Here is a 16,097-nt window from a genome sequence, read left to right on the forward strand (position 1 = left end):
CTGCTCTTCTTGATATTCATTTTCTTAGGCACTTGAAAGCACACAATTCAATGATGTAATTCATCTACACCGCAGTCAATGGGCAATATTGAGATGTTTTCCAGTCTTCACGAGATAAAATGGCCATAAAATCAATAACAACTTGAAGTTTTTTATTTCTAACTACAGCGTTATCTCAATCAGTCGCATGGCTGAAATTTCGAAAATTGCAACTGTGCTATGTACAAAAGGAAATATTTAAAATATTCTTATTTGATACTTTATGTACTTCATATGTTTTAAATGTAATCCTGTTTTTCGACATCTTTGCAGTTACATTTTCGAAATTTTCGATTAACTTAATCGTCACAACAATCAATTGTTGATCTTGATCTAATTCAGGATTTAAGCTCGACAAGAATAACTATGCACCGTTTAGTGTAAAGCTGGGACGATTTTATATTCTTAGCATGGAAGATTTCTTTTTTTTTGCATTACCGATGAATAATCGATGAGTTTTCGATCTATGCGAGTAATAGGGCGAAATGGGGCACCTTTGAATTGAAGACTTGGTGGAACTAGACTTTACCATAACATAATTTGGCTTCACACACTGATGAGAGAAAAAAAACCCAATTTTAAAGCTGCCCTAATTCAAAGTTGCCCAACTTCCCTCTAATCCAGCAAATAAAAGACAAAAATATCATTAGACCAATTTCTGTTAAACAATTTATCTTGACTATCATAATTGCCGAGGCCTCTAACTTTTATGCTAATTCGGAAGAACAGTTTTTGAAAATATTCCTAGTTCTATAATTCGCATTATAATCTTCAAGAAAATATTCGAAATTCTAAAGTGAGTAAGTTCGAAAAAACAGAATCGCTCCCTACGTTTCGAATATCCGGTATTTGAAGTTTGAAATAAAATAAAACTTCTGTTTTATTATAGAATGATAAATTGAAATCAGATTTCTTTGGATAAAACAAACTTACTACAAAATAAAGCCATTTCTAGTTTCGGTTAACTCGTATTTATGTACTTTATGAAACTATGCCAAATTTTACACGGAATTTGCTTTATTTTCTATTATTATTAGCTGGAATTGTTGACAATCTCATTTTATTTCTCTCCTTATCAAAACCCATCTTCAAGACCTCAAGTCCCAGAACCACGCGTTTTGAGCAATACCAGATAACGGAAATGATACTTTGCAAAACTAAAGAGAACCACGAAAATAATGTAGGGGAGACTGGGGCAAAAAGTCACAAATCGAAAAATTCAAAATTCAATATCATCCTAGGTAAAAAAGATAGCGGCTCAAATTTTTTTCTACAGATAGCCTCCATAAGCCTTCTTCAATGTCGTAAGTTCCTTAGAATTTGAACAAGGAATTTAGAAAATAAAAAAATATCGAAATTCTTAGCTCTATTTTTGAAATATTTTCCTTGCAGAAGATAACAATTATTACCTACTTATTTTCCAATATTGATGCACTAGTGAATATTTTCTAAATAATTTGGATTTTTTGAATACGAATCCGCTATCTATTTTAGAATTTCACAAAAGTTCTTTTCTCCAGAAATCCTGTTATTAAAAATGGCCACTTGGGGTAAAAAGTAACAAAAGGTATAGAGCAAAAAAGTAACAAAAAAGCGAAGCAATTTCTGATGTTTCATGGCGAGAAGAAACGTCATTTCCGCGTCTCGCCGCTTTTTGTTTGCATTGGTCAATTGATTAGCAGCCTCTTGTGTGTTTTTTTTTTTAAATAGCTTGAAATAGCTTCAAATTTACGGAAGCCCGTAATGAAGCGAATCAAAATATGATAATACCCAATGTCTGGTACTATTTGCCCTAGCATTTTTGAGAATGATCACAAAATTACCTTTTAGAAATCGGCTCAATAAACGTATTTCCTTGCAAAATAGAGGAATATTACTTTCACAAAGTTGTAGAGCGGTAAATTTCCTATAAAATTGCGCTAATTAGAAATTTTTGAAGCGCTCAAGTAACTTGTAAAAAAATAAAATATCCGTTTTGTGACTTTTTGCCCCAGTCTCCCCTAATAAAATCAAAAATTATAAAGTATACTATATGTTCGCTATTTGATTTATTTTATTAATCCTTTTGAGTTATTTGTATTTATTATTAAAACGTAATCGTAATATAATGTTGTCGTATTGAAGAATCTGCTAAGTCCATTAAGTAAAAGCATCTATAAGTAATACTTCTTCTGTGCTCTCGGATTTTGTTTTAGCAAATTCAGTGTATTGTAGTAGACTCACCATTAGTTATTTGCACCGATTGGGACTCAAACTCACAACTGGGAGAGTCAAGCCAAGGATCTTTCAGCTAAAAGATCCACAATTATGCGAGTTCTCCAATTATTTGAAAAATAAGAGATATTGCCAAGGAAACAGCAAATATTTTACCTAATATTACGAGCCATCCTAATCATACCTGAAAAATTCTTCTACATTTCCAGCAATTCAACCTAATTTACGTACATTTCAAAAAACTAACAGTTCCATTCATTCAAATCAGATTAACAGCCGAATGGAGCCTAATACGGGCTTCAGACCTAAGACTTAGCCATATGGCTTAATTCTTCTAATTCCTTATTAGGCAAGATTTTTGAGGAAATGGTTATTTAGATAGATATTAAGGGCAAATTATTCATTACGTATTTAATAATCAAGAAAATCGTTTGTTATTTACATTTTAAAGAACTTCGAGAACTGGGCTAAACTTCTAGTATGAACCCGGCATACCCAAGTCTAGTGCTTTTATGGAATTCTGATTAAAGATTTAACTTCATTCTTGAAGGTTCCAAATTTTTAAACAACAGGCAAGACAATTAATTTTTGAAAGTCTAATGGATAACTCCTTCGGTTCTTTCTTGGATAACTCATTTCCTGTTACAATTGATTGCTGGTCTTGACATAATTCAGGACTCGCCGCCATTCCAATCTGTTAAGTGCCATTGCTCTTTAGTAACGTACCCTTCGTTATCTGCCGTTCTGCTCCAAACTGTATCGGCCTCCTCTCCTAGAAATGGTCTATCTTACCTTATCTGGCTGGGGCGTTCTCACCTCTGCTAACCTGATAACTAGCTCTCCGAAAACTAATTTTGCGTTTCCTTTCTGGAATCGGCCTCCCTCAAATACGGCATTAAATCAAATGGACTAATTCAACTTATACGGACTTCAGACCTAAAGCTTAGCCATATGGCTTAACTGCTGTAATTATCAATAAGCAATATTTCTTCTCACTATTGCCAGAAATCACTCGGGAAAATTAGGACGATGGAAATAATTTGGTCGACCGTGACTCAAAGCCAAGATTTGACTTATTTAACAATTGTTCGGCTTTGGGCTTCAAAATTGGCTCTTTTGGGTTCCTTCAAGTTCAAAAACTACCTACTTTCCATGCTTTTTCGATAAATTTTTATTTAAGACAAGATAAGATAAGATTTTGCCAAGGGTCAGTTCTCCATTTCGGATATTCCGATGCATCCAGGCCACCAATTGGGCTCCTTATGCTTCCCTACTCCTATTCTAATCTTATCTCCCGATATGAGTAGCCGCTCTATATCCCAGCTCTGTGGGCAATCAGTGCCGCTACTATATCATAGCATCCCTTCTCGGTATGTGTTTGGGATCAGTGACAGCGAATATTTGTATCGACTGAAGTACCGCTTTCATGTCGAAACTCGTTTTCGTACCAGCCTCTATTGTTTAGGCGGTTCACTTTTTTTTTGCCAATATGCACCATTGACATTACTATTCATTCATTCACTGGACGAATTCAAAGCCGATATGGCATGAGAAATCTTTTTCTGCTGCTGCTCAGCTTTGAACCCCAGACCTCGCAGTCATAGAGCTACTACTCTATCCACTGACCCACTCGAGGCCCCAAATTTTTATTTAGTGTTGCATAATTTATTATAGCAATTGACTTAGTATATTTAAAAAATATCTCTGTAAATCCTTCTCATTCAGAAAATTCCGACTATCAGGAACTGGGCTAAACCTCTAGTCTGAAGACCGCTTTATTGAACGATAAGACAAAACTTCTCCAATAATTTCCGCTTTTAAGCCGTATGGCTAGTGGCTAACCATTAAGTTCGAAATGTCGTTTACCTAATCATCGCTCAATTTTCCCATCAAACTTATCGATCATTTTCAAAAGCTGTCGATATTTTATCGATTTTTCGATTTAAGTTTACCAAATTACTTTTCTCAGCAAACTTGACTTGTTCATTAATCATTTCATAGTCTTTGAATTTACCGATTTTCGTTATATTATTTTCGAACAGATTTTAAACCAAAAACATATCTTGGAATTATGAGTCCCGTATCCCTAACAAGATTCCATCAGACGGGAGTACAACAAAGCTTTCCAGAAGCAAAAAGCTTTTATAATAAAAAATACTTAAATTTTATAAAAGAAAAATTAGAAGTTACTAGCAATGCCATTAATGCCTTAAACTAACTTAAAGTAAAATGTATTCGAATAACTTGATTTTATCAAATATCTAGCAATTTTTCTAAACTCAAATTTAATTAATCTTCATTCACATAACAAGATTAGTAACATAATTTCTCTGTAATAGCTTCCCTTATATGATGAAGCATTCTGTGAATGATATATACCTACTCCTTTATACCAAGGGACATTAATAGGTAATGAAGACAAAACATAATTCGAAACACCCTCAAAATGTAATTGTTGGGAGGTAAATTGAAATTTCCATTGAATATTCATTGCGTATCACAAGTGATAATCTTTCACACGATTGCACACATTAAATAGGTGTGACTAGTTGATGCTATACATATTATCCTTAACCAAATGACAATTATTGAGCACTTGTTGAAATCACAATCAATTTAATAATCAAATTCAACCACAACCACAATAGTTATCCTGAGACCATTTGCAATGGCACTTTGGTGGTTGAATCTTATATGAGAATGTTTTATTGTTGTTGTTAGAGGAAATTGTGTTATTTTTGGTGGCAGAGAAAGTCTAATAATAAATTAGTTGTATTTGTACAGTGGAATAGAAACAATTTGACACATAGAAGAAATTTTGTGGAAAACACCCAAGCACTATGGAACTTGCGAAATATATTAATTAATCTTCATGTTTTCATATATGCCACGATATATTTATATAGATATAATGAGCAATAAATCATATTACTTACAATATATTTTTAGAGTATAGATCCACTTCGGTGGAAGATTCTTTTCCTCTAATGCCGTTTATCAATATTTCTAAAAATATTTATTTATTTTTGCACTAAATCTTAGCAACTTAGAGTTTAGTTTTATTTGTTTTTTTTCTTTTTCTTTTGATCATTCCAGGAGACAACGCCAGCAAAATGGTTGATACGCAGCATTTCTGTCTCCGGTGGAATAACTATCAAAGCAGCATAACATCAGCATTTGAGAATCTGAGAGATGATGAGGACTTTGTAGATGTAACACTGGCCTGTGATGGACGCAGCTTAAAAGCCCATCGGGTGGTCCTCTCTGCGTGCAGTCCCTACTTCAGAGAATTGCTCAAGGTAAATTGCAAATAATTCTATTGAAGATGCATTTCAATTAGTGTTTTGAATGTGAGAGATCAGTGTCTAAATCCATGCCAAAATACTGTTTGATTTTGCAGAGTACCCCGTGCAAGCATCCAGTGATTGTGCTGCAGGACGTCGCATTCACGGATCTGCACGCTTTGGTGGAATTTATCTACCATGGGGAAGTCAATGTGCACCAGCGTTCTCTCAGCTCATTTTTGAAGACAGCTGAGGTACTGAGGGTGTCCGGATTGACACAGAAACAGGCCGAAGAGACACATAGCGTAAGTACCATTCACATTACACATTACACCCCAGTCACTTATTTGCCCAGGATTTTTTTTAGACAACGTAAAGCGGTCTTACGCGATATCGATGTAGATACTAAAAACCTAAAGTGACATGATAACTAATTTTTGATAGTATTGACTGTCGATTCTTAAAAATTTAAGCGATAGCTTGCACTTTTTGTAACTTATATAGATGTTTATCAACAGTAAAATTCTTTTAAGAATATTACAATAAAGGGTAAAACAATGCATAAACGGTCGAGATTCACTTAATCTAACACATATAAGATTTATCGATTTGATAGTATCGAAAAGTTATCATTTTACCCTTGATTTGTTGTCGAACTATTCTTTTAACCCTTTAAGGACGATTGGAACACCGCACCGGTGTCCCATAAAGAAAATAATTTTTCCTGACTACCTAAAGTTATTTTTTTCTTATATCTGTACATAATTGTAAAGTAGAAGGTTGAAGGAATCTAGAATATTTTTTGCAAGTCTCTAGCTATTTGCTATGTAGTAAATATTTAAGCTCAAAAATGGCGAATTTTTAAATTCACAAATTCATAATTGATTTTATTTATTTTTTATGCTTCCAATTTTTTTAAGCAAAACCCTTTTGGCAATATAAACTACAATACTCATACGTAATATTTTTCATTAAAGCGAAAAATAATATTCATTGCTATTGTCAGAAAAATTACTCCAATTTTTGGTCTATTTTTGTCCCTATCGTTTATAGAAGCACAAAATACACCGAATCAGACTCTGTTGGACTTTCCAAGGTTAGATGTAAGACTTATCATTGATTATGTTTCTCAGTTTAATTTTTATTGTTGATTTTCAGTCCGTAAAAAGTGTCTCGTCGTTAAATGGTTAAATGTTGACTAACCTTTTTAAAAGACAAAAAATATATTTTTCTGTTTCAAGGTTTTATTTTTAAACTTTTGCCAATCTAATACTTAAACTAGATTAAATAATTTCAAACTAGTTTTTATACTGTTAGTGCAGTTAATACCTTGAATTCTAATATAAGAAACATTTTTTTTTGGGGTAAAATCTTGTTATATCACATAAACTTTTTTAGGTTATGTCCTACATAACCTCTATCATAATAATTACTTTATGTAGTTTAAGGAAAAAAATAATTTTCACTATAACGAAACGAACTGATAGAACAATTCGTGTTTGAGGTAACCTCAAACTCGTTGAACATAACCTTCAGAGGTCTATTTAAGATAATCATTTATTTTTACAAATTTAGCAATGTTAGCGATAAATAGAAAGTTTGAGGTTATATTATAATATTTAGGGCAGCATCACATTGACAGTAAAATGCTCATCGTATTTCCGTTAATTTACGCATTTTCATTGCAATTCTTATGCAAATTTTCTATTTCCGTATTACCTTATTTCATACTCGGTATAACTAAGTGAAAATAATATAAGAAAATTGAAGAAATTAAACGAAAATTCGATAAACGATTAGCAAAAAAACTGTAAGAGAGATTAATCGTATAGATAGATAATCGTTTACTTGGGGAGACCGGTTGTGAAGTCGGTCGGCAGCCGCATTTTTGAGATTGATGAAGGAAATAAATATTATTATTATTATTATTATTATTATTATTTTTGCTCACCGTTTATCGAATTTTCGTTTTATTCCTTCATTTTTCTTATATTATTTTCACTTAGTTATACCGAGTATGAAATAAGGTAATACGGAAATAGAAAATTTGCATAAGAATTGCAATGAAAATGCGTAAATTAACGGAAATACGATGAGGCTACGGCGAGCATTTTATTGTCAATGTGATTCTGCCCTTAAAGTCTTTTTCTTGATCTAAAACATTTCACATTTTCATCCTTATATTAATTTGTTTCTTTTTTAATTAAAAAATGCAAGAAATAAGAAAAAATATTTATAAAACAATGATACTAAAACTAACAGATTATAATTGAGTTGATAAATACTACAAGTTTGTTGTAGCTTAAATCAAGATCTTTTGTGTCTGTTATTGATTTTATTCAATTTACCCTTCACATATATAATGGTTTTAAAATTCCTTATAAAAAGCAATACCATGCTAACCTCACTCCTCTACGAAAACACCTTTCGTTCCCTTGGTTTCTTAACACTTCGTACCCTTCTTGTACCCTCCTTTATCAAGCAGAAATTAAAGGAGGAAAAATTATTATGGGGAAATATCGGGAATATCTTTAAACTGGGCACTTAGACTTCCACTTTTAAAGTCTTTTCACGCAAATGGTCTGATGAAAACGTTTTTTGTATTATTAAAGATTTTTTATGTCAGTACGATTTTTAGTGTTACAACGCTTTTTGTATAAAAACTATTGTTCGTTCCATGATTTAACTGCGAAATTCTGTCATCAAGAACTAGATGGTGATCATGGAAATTTTAAGATTTTGGTATTTTAAATAGAAATTTTAAGTAAAAAATACCATTATTAATTTTACTATTAAAAGAATAATAAAAAAATAAACCACAGAATTTTCAAAATTTTTAAATCATGATTCCATACATTAAATTGACTGTATTATAATGATTTATAATTAACAGTTTTTATTAGATTTTTTATTCAACTCAAAATATATGATACTTTTTATTTAGACTTCATGTCATCTTGTTCATGGAAGCCTCTCACGCTTTTTTTAAAAGAGTGTAGTGGAAAATGTTAATATGTTTCTAAAAGCGACTGTTTTTCGCTATTCCTTCATTTATTTTAAAAATCAAAATAAAAAAAAATTAAATTAAAAAATTAAACAATTTGCAAAATTTAGAAAAATCTAAGTTTGGTGCCAATATACCTAATGATTTTTATATATGTATGTTGCTTAAAAAATGTGTAAAATTTTCTAGATAAAACATTTAAATCTAAAACAAGGATGGTAGAACCACTTTTCGCCAGTGACCCGCTTCTCGTTAATTGTAGTTAAATCTAAGGAAAATCATATATAAAGAGTAATATAAAAAAGAGTGGCAAAGTGTCCCAGGCTTTGCGAAATGCTCGAACTCGTGACTTATGTAGATGATACATCTGAAAAGTACTTTTGCAATATTTATTGTTTTCTGGTTTCCAATTTTAACCGATTCATGAATAATGTAAAAGATCCCATTAAATAGAAGAGTACTAAAACTGATTTTCGGACAAATATTACTTATCGGTTCATAACCGATTTATTACCGGTTCACAACCGATTTGAGCCCATTTATAATATCGGTTTGCGGAAACTTCGTATTCTACATTTCGTATTTTACATGTTCGTATTGCACATTTCGTATTGCGGAAACTTCGTATTCTAGTACATTTCGTATTTTACCATTTCGTGTTTCACATTTTGTATTTCATACATTTTGTACAAAAACTGAACATTTCGTCTACCATACATTTCATGTAAGCATATCAACCAATAAAATAATGGAATTGCAGTTTTATGGGGTTAAGGGCGCTATGCGCCTCGTCGGGTCTGAGTTCAAAGTCGAACTTCAAGCTCTAATTGTCAGTATTGCCTGTTTGGGGCAAAGCGAAATTTTCCGTGCTTAGCGAAGTTATCAGTATCGGCTGTCGGGCAAAAAGGGAAATTTTCTGTGTTTCTGGAAGTTGTCAGTAGCGCCTCTTGAGGATAAGGGAAATTTTCTGTGTTTTTGGAAGTTATCAGTAGCGCCTGTTCAATTTTTTGTACAAAATTTATGAAAGCCGAAATGTGAAACACGAAATGGTAAAATACGAAATGTACTAGAATACGAAGTTTCCGCAATACGAAATGTGCAATACGAACATGTAAAATACGAAATGTAAAATACGAAGTTTCCATATCCCTTATAAACCTTATAAATCACTCAAAATATTGCCCAAAATCCTTCGGCGTATATTACAAATGAATTTAGGATAAAATTTAATTATGAAAACCTGTCCAACGAGCCCAAACATGATACCATTAGTTTGAGAAATACGTTCTCCAGAACCTTTGCAACCTTTGACCTTAAAGAACCGTTTTTAGAAATGATTCAACGGTATTTTTGTATAAGGACGAAATTTCATCCAGGATAATCTCTAAAGCCTCTACACACTAGGAGCGTTTTTTAACGCTTTTTTTAAAGAAAATTTCCCCAATCATTGTAGACAGAAATGCGAAACTAAAAAAAAAACATGACGCGTTTTTGAGTAATCCAAAAACACATGGTTTTAGAACGGTAGGGAGGGAGGGGGAATGTGGAACATGTTAATGGTCCCAGGGTCGACTTATAGAGTATCCTCGAAGGAGCCAAGTCTCTATCTCCAACCGTTTGGTCTCTGGGCGTGGTAACAGCCGGACAAACGGCGACCAAATAGAATGACTCCACTACTCATAAATCGTCTGAAACGCGAAGATATGTTGAGAAAGGCGATCCCCTGTAGTGGAAGCTAGAAAATTTGAGGGATGAAAAAATCGACGAATTATACTGCCCTCTCTGTGGATTTCATGCAGTAATATGAAAAATGTCCTGAAACTGATATTAAAAACATTTAACAGTAAATTTAATGTTATGGCACATAAATTTTCCAAATAACCCTTTATGCACAAAAAATCTCGGCTTCATTAAAAATTGCATAATATTTTCGTATTTATCACGACCATATTACGACATTAAAATATGATGTATCAAATGCAGCAGAATGTGTCAACATCTGTCAGCAAGTACTTCTTTTATGGACTGCGTTAACACTTTCCGGACCGCAGCATATGCTGCAAGACAAATGCGCCATTTTTTAATCAAAAATATCTAAGCTCAGGAATTAATTTGAGGTCCTACATATCTTACATTTGGACATCCTTATAATTTGTAATCATCCACAAGAATCGGAATTTTATCAGTCCTGAATAATTAAAAAACATTGTTTTTAACTGAATATTCATATGCTGGTTTGGGTACTCAGAGGCCCAAAAGAGACGAAAGAGTTAATGCAATTCGGTGAATTTTTGAAGATCAAATTGAATAAAATGAATTCTATGAAGTAATGGTTTAGAGAAGACAAAGAATTGGATATGAGTTCACCTGGATGACGATGTAATTGTTTTCTCAATTTTCTGTACAATTACAGTTAGCACAAGTACAGAATCTTACGAGTTCAGGTGGACGAACACCTGTAAATCATCATCAGAGCTTCACAGACAAATTGGTAGAGGACGCCTTGTTCCCACCAGGTGCATCACCACCACCACATTTCAACAATTTGCACACGCCAACTGGTAATTGTGGCACCCAATTTCTTGGGTGGACTTTCTTATGCTGGATATCACATTGTGCAATTACAATTTTTTTTCTTTCCTTCAATTTACAACAAAAAAAACAGCTCATTCGGGTACGACGGTGAATCAGCTGCTCCGTCGAGCTGCGGCCGTTGCATTGCGTCGCGAGAGGAACAATTCAAATCAATCAGATGACTTCTCACAGAAGCGACATCGCATCGATAATGGCATATTGGGCAACAACAACAGTCCCGATGTTATCAATCACATGCCACAAATCACAGCCACCGATTTTTCCACCATCAAGCACAACAACAACAATACGCCACCGCTTAAAGAAAATGATCGCAATGATAATGGTATGGACGACGAATGGGATGAAAACCTTGAAGGTCTCTTCATAATTTAGCTGTCTGCTTTCTAGGTTCCAACAATCAATCGGGCAACTCACTCAATAACACCGGCAATGGTCTGGGTTCAACAGGTGACAAAGACAGTCTCACCCCATCACCTCCCACAACCCGTGCTCACAGTGATGATGTTAAGGCAGAACCCATGGAGCTCGTATGTGGCAACAACAATACCGGCAACGATGATCAAAGCAACGATTCTGTGCCAGAAAATGACATTAATCATTCGGGAAATGTGTCCGAGACCAAAGGACATATAAGGTAAGAATCCACAGCTTAATTTTAGGTTATAATACGGCTCGAAGAACTTATTTTATAAAACCACTACTACATTCAATTGCTTTAGTTACCCTCGCGATCACTTTAAAATTTATCTTCTCGGCTAGAAGATCTCTAATTGTAAGATGTCAAAAAATCCAATATGGCGAATGACACGTAAATTTGACAATGACACGAGCGTTTTTTCTTCGTCAGATTTTTTCGAACATCGAACATTCATAGTTCATAGAATATTTTCTTGTCATTTATTTCAGCTCACCGAATGAGGATGATCTTGAAAATAGTATACATTCTCACACAGCACCACCTTTTCTCATGTCAGACAGCAAATTATTCACCACGCCAGGATCATTCAACTTCCCCATTTCAGCATTAACTGATCCTGCTGCTCTTGCAGGTAAGTCATATTTTTATAGAATAAACTTACGATTTTTAATTGGACTAAAACGAGACCTATCGGATTACTAATGACATGAAGGGGAATTCTGTAACGTTCTGACTATGCCATATGACAAATTGGGTTCGAATCTTATGAGAGCTTTTCGAAAATGCGATTCTGTTGCCGTGACATTGCCATTTCAGCTCACGTGGCATTGTCAGAAAAGTAACATATTTGAGATTTCTGCCAATTCAAATGACAATGAATTTTGTTAAACAAATCAACCAAGACGTAACTGTATTTTCATAAAATCATCAAGTAAAGGGATTTCATTAAAAAATCAATGAATTACATTTTCGAACTCATATGATATGACAAAAAAAGCTCGATTGGAATTGTCAGGTTTTGAACTCACGCGTGACGATGCCACAAAAATTACAGAATTCCCCTACTGATCTGATCCAGTGATTTTTTCGACTAAAATACTTTCATAATTTCTTAGAAAATCAAAAATTTTTACACAAAACATATTTTGTTTTACTTAAGAAAAACCGAAATTTACAGCCTAAACTTTTCCTACATTTAATTTTTCGATTGTTCCATCATCGGTTAAGAATTATCATTTTTTAGATAGATGTCCTAATGTTTTGAAAAACCTTTTCTTAACAATTAGGGATTTTTTATGAGCTAATATTATACAAAGAGTTTTTAAAAAATCGAGATACTTTAATTGCAATTAATTGTTGTAGATCTTTCACAAAATTAAAAAATAAAAATAATTAAATAGTCGACCTACTAAATGAAGATTGTTTTTTTTTTCAAACTACCCTTATCTCATATTTTAATCTGGCGTATCATTTTTTATAATTAAATTAAACTTTATGTTTAAAAAGAGATAAAGCAAGATAAAGAATAAATTTGTAGCTATAATATAAGATTGATGAATAATTCAAACAATAAATGGATTCAAATAATTAAAGAAAAACAAATACCTTACCTAGGTTACAAAATATTTTAAAACCTGTGTTATACATGTACAATATTACCAGATATGTTATACATCCCCGTATCTTCCTCTACCCCTGTCATATCTGTATTTTGACATGTTTTCAAAATTATTATGGTTACGATTTTTGCCGATAAACTCTTTTTTCAGCGCGAACTTACTTCTGAAATACGGCAACATTCATAAAAGATGTCTTTTAAAAACAAACAGCTAAGATAAATAAACCAAAACTTATTTATGTAAAAAGAATTGCACCTAAAAATTGAAAAAGCTGAGATTGTAAGGAATCTCAGCTAAAAATACAGATACGACAAAAGTAAACAGAAACGATGCATATCCGAGAAGATAAGTTTTGTATTCAAAGCCGAACTTTCCGGAGAAAGTTCCACATTTCATTTTTACGTCTTCAAAAACCATTAATTTTCCTTCGACTTTGTTATCAGAATATATAACGCTTAGTATCCGATTAACACCAGATTATTGAAAAATCAGCATGGAATTAACATAACTAAACTTTCGAAACAAATTTTTGAATACGTTTTAAATGAGGGAGCTCATTGTAGAAAGTCAAACCATTTAATAGAGAAACGATACTAGAATTACGGGAATGTATCCAAGAGGCACGAAAACGTTTTTTAAAATTGCAGAATGGCATGCAAGACACACAGGGATCGTGTGTGAAAACTCGGAATGAATCCAAAGAACATAGATATGCTTCTATTATGATTTCCAATAGAGGATCGCGGGACCCCGAAATCCCGGGATTTCGACCCTGTTAAGAATCGGGATTAATTTCCCGATTTTAAATTATTCAATTCTAAAAGTATTCTAATATCGCGAAAACACTCTTAAAAATGCATAATTGAATTTAAAAACCACTGAAATGTCTCTATAAACGAAAAAAAAAATTCTGGAAATACAAAAATATTTTCAAAGTCCCGAAAACCTATCTGAGAATCACAGAAACATATCTTGAAACGCGTCATCGTGGCTAAAAAATAAGGAACGGTCTTGAAAATAACGAAGAAGTATCTAGGAAACTTAAAACATTTTTGTAAACGCGAAAAAGCTTCTGGATGCACAAAAACGTTTTTAGTAACATGGAAATATTACAAACACGTAATTTTTAAAAATCATGCTGTATGCAAGTTAGACATTAAAAGATAATGGATACGATAGAGAAACGTTATTAGGAACGCGAAAACGCGTAAAAGAAACACAAAGAAGTTTCTATAAGGAGTTTTCAAAGGAGGAAATACAGAAACATTTTGAGAAATGTTTTTAAGATACGAAAACGCTTCAAAAAAGTATTTGAGAAATACAAAAACGTTTTGAGTAGGAAAACGTATTCGAGTTTCTCACACATCCTGGCTTCAAACACTTCATATTTTACGTATATTCCTTTAATGAATCTGACCTCTGTCTTGGAAACTGTCTGACTTAAGTCTGATTTAAGTCTTGAAGTGTTCGAACCCAAAGTGTATGCGAAGTCTCAAACCCTTCCCCCAATACGACAACATTTTTAGAAATCGAAATGCCCCACAGAAATACATATGAGTTTCTAGAAATTCAGAAATGCATTTAAGAATTATGGAAATGTTTTGAGGAATGTATTTAAGGAATACGAAAACTTCAAAGAAAACATCAAAGAAATACAGAAACACTTCGCGGAAAACTGAAACGTTATTTGAAACATGGAAACGTGTGGTAGGAGTAGTATAAATTAAGCTAATTCAAAACCTTTTCCAAATGGAAACTTTCCGATACTCCAAATGGAAACATCATTTTTCCCATGATAAATGCAGAATTAAATTCTTATTTATGTATATTCTATTACCTCAGTTTCATTATTCAGTTAATTTTGCATAAAATAAAACGAAAATCCATTTATATTCACAAATTTTAATTTATAATTTTATCAGATAAATTAAAAGTTTACCTTTTCTCCATCGAATTTTTCATCGATCAACTAAGTTTTCTAATGAAAACACAATAGAGTGGTGGTTCTTTATTCGTTTTTTCTTACATTTATATAATGTTTCTGGCAAAACTTATGTGAAATTAAGTGTTAATCTTTATTGTTAACGATACGTGAAGTTTTCAAATGAAGTAATTATCTATTTCGTGAACAAAAAAGGTTTTTCTGAAATGTCTGCGAATGCTTCAATAGGAAACACTGGAAGTATGATTGTTTTGGAGAGATTTTCTTATTGGTTTAGATGGGAAAGGAGAAGGGACCAGGAATAAGAACAAATCCTGCACTCAAGAGCAACTCAACAAGGTTTTGGAAGCCTTTCGTCACGGTTTCACTTACACTGTTTGTCTCCAATTAGAAAATTTGCATTTTCTCCATTTGAATTAATATGTTTCCAATAGAAGCATTTTGAACTCGTGTATTTTTCTTGTATTTAAGAAGTTTTCAAATTATATTTAAAGAATTTTCACTAAACAGTGACATTCTAGAAGAGTCAAGGAACAAATTTATGTAATTCTCTTCAGAAAAAATATGAACTTAATGTGTTGAATCTTCTGCCAAAGTTAAAGCATCTGGAAATGGTTTTGAATTAGGACATTTACCCCACCAGAAAGTTTTTGGAAGTGCAAGAATGTATTTAGGAAATACAGTAAAGTTTCGATTAATACGTAAGTGTTTCCAGAATCACAAATAAGAAACACAGATTCATTTTTAGAAACGCAGAAACATTTCTAGAAATGCGCAAACGTGTCTATAAATGCGAAACGTATATCAAAACACGAAATCTTATGCAAAAAAAACACGGAAAGCTTTTTAGCAAGTTAGAAACGGATATAAGATTCTTGTAATATGGTAAAAATGCTATATATTCGCATAAGAGAAATTGTTATTACATCGGAATAGAAACTGTCATAAAACACAATGTTTCACGTGATTTCTAGAATCA

General features: G+C 32.7%; 1 protein-coding gene across 10 annotated transcripts in view; it reads left to right on the plus strand.

Moving 5' to 3' along the window:
- The window catches only part of LOC129805738 (broad-complex core protein), a 113,290-nt gene that overhangs the window by 81,225 nt on the left and 15,968 nt on the right, over positions 1-16,097 (plus strand). For all 10 annotated transcript variants that reach the window (XM_055853853.1, XM_055853859.1, XM_055853858.1 and 7 more), the window contains exons 2-7: positions 5,350-5,552; positions 5,654-5,842; positions 10,955-11,102; positions 11,207-11,461; positions 11,527-11,773; positions 12,046-12,188. In XM_055853853.1, the coding sequence (XP_055709828.1) occupies positions 5,367-5,552; positions 5,654-5,842; positions 10,955-11,102; positions 11,207-11,461; positions 11,527-11,773; positions 12,046-12,188 (1,168 nt within the window). In that variant the 5' untranslated portion in view covers positions 5,350-5,366. The remainder of the gene's footprint in view (positions 1-5,349; positions 5,553-5,653; positions 5,843-10,954; positions 11,103-11,206; positions 11,462-11,526; positions 11,774-12,045; positions 12,189-16,097) is intronic.

The sequence above is a fragment of the Phlebotomus papatasi genome, chromosome 3, assembly GCF_024763615.1.
Source record: "Phlebotomus papatasi isolate M1 chromosome 3, Ppap_2.1, whole genome shotgun sequence".
In the NCBI taxonomy this organism is placed as follows: domain Eukaryota; kingdom Metazoa; phylum Arthropoda; class Insecta; order Diptera; family Psychodidae; genus Phlebotomus; species Phlebotomus papatasi.